This window comes from Sphaeroforma arctica (genome assembly GCF_001186125.1).
Source record: "Sphaeroforma arctica JP610 unplaced genomic scaffold supercont1.845, whole genome shotgun sequence".
In the NCBI taxonomy this organism is placed as follows: Eukaryota; class Ichthyosporea; order Ichthyophonida; genus Sphaeroforma; species Sphaeroforma arctica.
The window spans coordinates 24,950-28,004 of record NW_014039713.1 but is presented as its reverse complement, the minus strand read 5'-3'; the positions used below and the strand labels follow the sequence as shown (position 1 = coordinate 28,004).

General features: G+C 43.9%; 1 protein-coding gene across 1 annotated transcript; it reads left to right on the top strand.

Moving 5' to 3' along the window:
• Nucleotides 1-566: 566 nt before the first annotated feature.
• Nucleotides 567-2,767, top strand: SARC_08890 (hypothetical protein; the record flags this gene model as incomplete). Its single annotated transcript, XM_014297116.1, has 4 exons — nucleotides 567-637; nucleotides 1,365-1,517; nucleotides 2,122-2,329; nucleotides 2,548-2,767. The coding sequence occupies exons 1-4, from the start codon at nucleotides 589-591 to the stop codon at nucleotides 2,765-2,767; spliced, it is 630 nt and encodes a 209-aa protein (XP_014152591.1). The 5' UTR covers nucleotides 567-588.
• Between the last annotated feature and the right edge of the window lie 288 nt (nucleotides 2,768-3,055).

Genomic DNA, 3,055 nt, shown 5'->3' with positions numbered 1-3,055 from the left:
TGTGGGTGTTAAATTCAGTGGGTTGCTTGTGAGGGTTGTGTGGATTGTATGGGTGTTAAGGTCAGTGGGTTGCTTGTGAGTGTTGCGTGGGTTGTATGGGTGTTAAGGTCAGTGGGTTGCTTGTGAGGGTTGTGTGGGTTGTATGGGTGTTAAGGTCAGTGGGTTGCTTGTGAGGGTTGTGTGGGTTGCATGGGTGTTAAGATCAGTGGGTTGCTTATGAGGATTGTATGGGTGTTAAGGTCAGTGGGTTGCTTGTGTGGGTTGTATGGGTGTTAAAGTCATTGGGTTGCTTGTTAGGGTTGTGTGGATTGTATAGGTGTTAAGGTCAGTGGGTTGCTTGTGATGGTTGTGTGGGTGTTAAGGTCAGTGGGTTGCTTGTGATGGTTGTGTGGGTGTTAAGGTCAGTGGTTTTTAGGGTTTTGATACTCTGTCCTATCCATTGCTTAATGTTTGATACCCATTCTCCTGTTCCTTATTATGTCTTCTCTGTTTAAATATAATACTGTCCTATAAGTCCTCAAAGTTCGGTACTACCATTCCGTGGTTTGTGCTGTACAGGTGTGGCTGCGCCAGAGAAAAGTGTGTGAGATGAAGAAGGGCGAATCAGCTTACAGCCAGGCACTGCCGGGAATCAACGGTACGTAGGCGAGTGTGAACTACGCTATCTTGATGTAGGAAAACGTTAATTCCAGCTATTGTACTGAACCATGTTATCTTGGTGTAGAAAAACGTTAATTCCAGCTGCTGTACTGAACCATGTTATCTTGATGTAGGAAGATGTAGTTGTGGCTATTTTATAACGTGTAGATTACACCGCATGTCTTGATATTTCGCGATAGTAGTGTAAAACCGGACTCTGCTTGAGAACGTTTACGTTTACGTAAATATTCTACAAGGAGATGTGTACCTTAAAACCCTATCAGTAAGTGTGTCACGTTTATCGGATGTTTCCGAGGGAACGAATCATCTATTATCGCCAGCTAGCAATCAAATAGACGTACATGTGTGCACGCAGGTCATCAACAGTTGCTATATCTCGAACACAAAAGGTCAACAATATGCGCTCAACGCGGTTCAATACTATTTCCACACACACACGCACTCGTACATACATGCTCCCATACAACGGCATACTCAAATGTACGCATTTTCGCACATAACGACATATCCACACACATATGTAAATATAAATATATATATATATATATTTATATATATATATGCACATACACACTCATATCCACACACACACCCATGCACATGCACACACCCTCGTATCCACACACCATCGTATCCACACACATACATGCATACACACACACACACCCTCATATCCACTCTCACATACACACATGCACATACAGGGTTTCTGCTGTCCATGGTGATGGTTCTTCTGCTGCAGAAGCGGAAGGTCAATGCGAAGATGAGCTGCTACCAGATGTTCAAGGTTGCATTGGACTACATTGCGCACTCTGACTGGGCCAGCACCGGTGCAACCCTCGCTGGGGCTCAGGAAGGTATGGCAGCAATACGTGCGTCTGTGACTGAAGTTGTATGTAGTGCGTGTGTGAGACTGTAGTTGTGTGTTGTGTATGTGTGGGACTGTAGCTGTGTGTTGTGTGTGTGAGACTGTAATTGTATAAAGTGCGTATGTGTGACTGTAGTTGTATGTAGTGCGTGTGTGTTAGGCGTGTGGGTAGGTTTACGTCGCATGTGTCGCTTCAGGGATAACTGCGTCTCGGCTGTCAGATTGCTGTGATGTTGTGTCGTATTTGTCGTATTTTATTTAGATGTCGAATAATATCTATGGTGTGATAGTCTTCCACATTGACATTTTAAAGAAGGCTCTCTGTATCCAGGTTTCGGGTTTAGGGTTTTGAGTCGTCCTTACCCTTGAGATATGTAGCGCTGTGATAGTCTCCCATGCCAACAGCTGTTATGACATCATATCCTTTCACTCCCATGCACTCTCCTGCCTGTGCCCAGTGTTGAAGTACACACCGCACCTATCCATCTATTTCCATAACGGATGCCATGGCTATTTCTTACAACCCCCACCCCTTTCCAAAAAAACCTAACCCCTTATACTGAATATCTACTACAACCACTACTATATCCCAGGGGCCCCAGACATCTCGACCTTCACGTCCCAGTACGATGTGACGTTAGTAGACTCCAGCGGCCACTACAACATCGCCGCGAATGTGCCTCTGTCCGCGTACGCAGAGTTGAAGTCCGAAGCTCGGGACAGCGTGCGTGTATTGGACTCGCACGCGCAGAGCGAAGACTTTGAGGCGCTGTTTATGAACCCCGCGGACTATCTGACCAGGTGGGTACTATGTGGCTGTAGATGTATTGTGCATGTGGCTGTGAATGTATTTGTGGGGTTTACGAGGGCGGGTTTTACTTGGTGTGTGGGAGAAGCATGCAGGTGTTTTATTATATCTTAGTATATGTGTGTATTACGTAACGATAAAAGTTAGACTATATATATATATTTTAATTTTATTCGATCTACACCTACATTATACTGCTCGTCACCAACAGATGCGACGGTTTTGTCCACGTGCGAGCTTTGGCGTCCTTGAATGCGGCCTTTTCATTGGACAACCGGACCAAGACTGACGTCATTGCCGACTGGGGCTACGGAACACCCGCGGCAGTGGTTGAGAAAATGTGTGCGCTGGTACGAAGGGGATTGGGTGATAGGGTGACCCAACTGCGCCTGAGATATGTTGAGGTAGGGGGTCTATGTATGTACGTGTGATATACCACATGTAGGTAATAGGCATATGTGTATATCTTGGGATAGATATGTATTTACAGATGTGTATGTTTGGGGCTGTGTTTATATGTGTGTATTGATGTATGTTCTTGGAAAGCATGTGGTACTAAGCACATCATTTCTAATACGTGAATATATATATATATATATATATATGTGTGTGTATGTATATATGTATGTAAGTATGTATGTATGTATGTATGTATGTATATATACATATATATATGTGTGTATATGTATATGTATATATATATAGATAGATAGATAGAT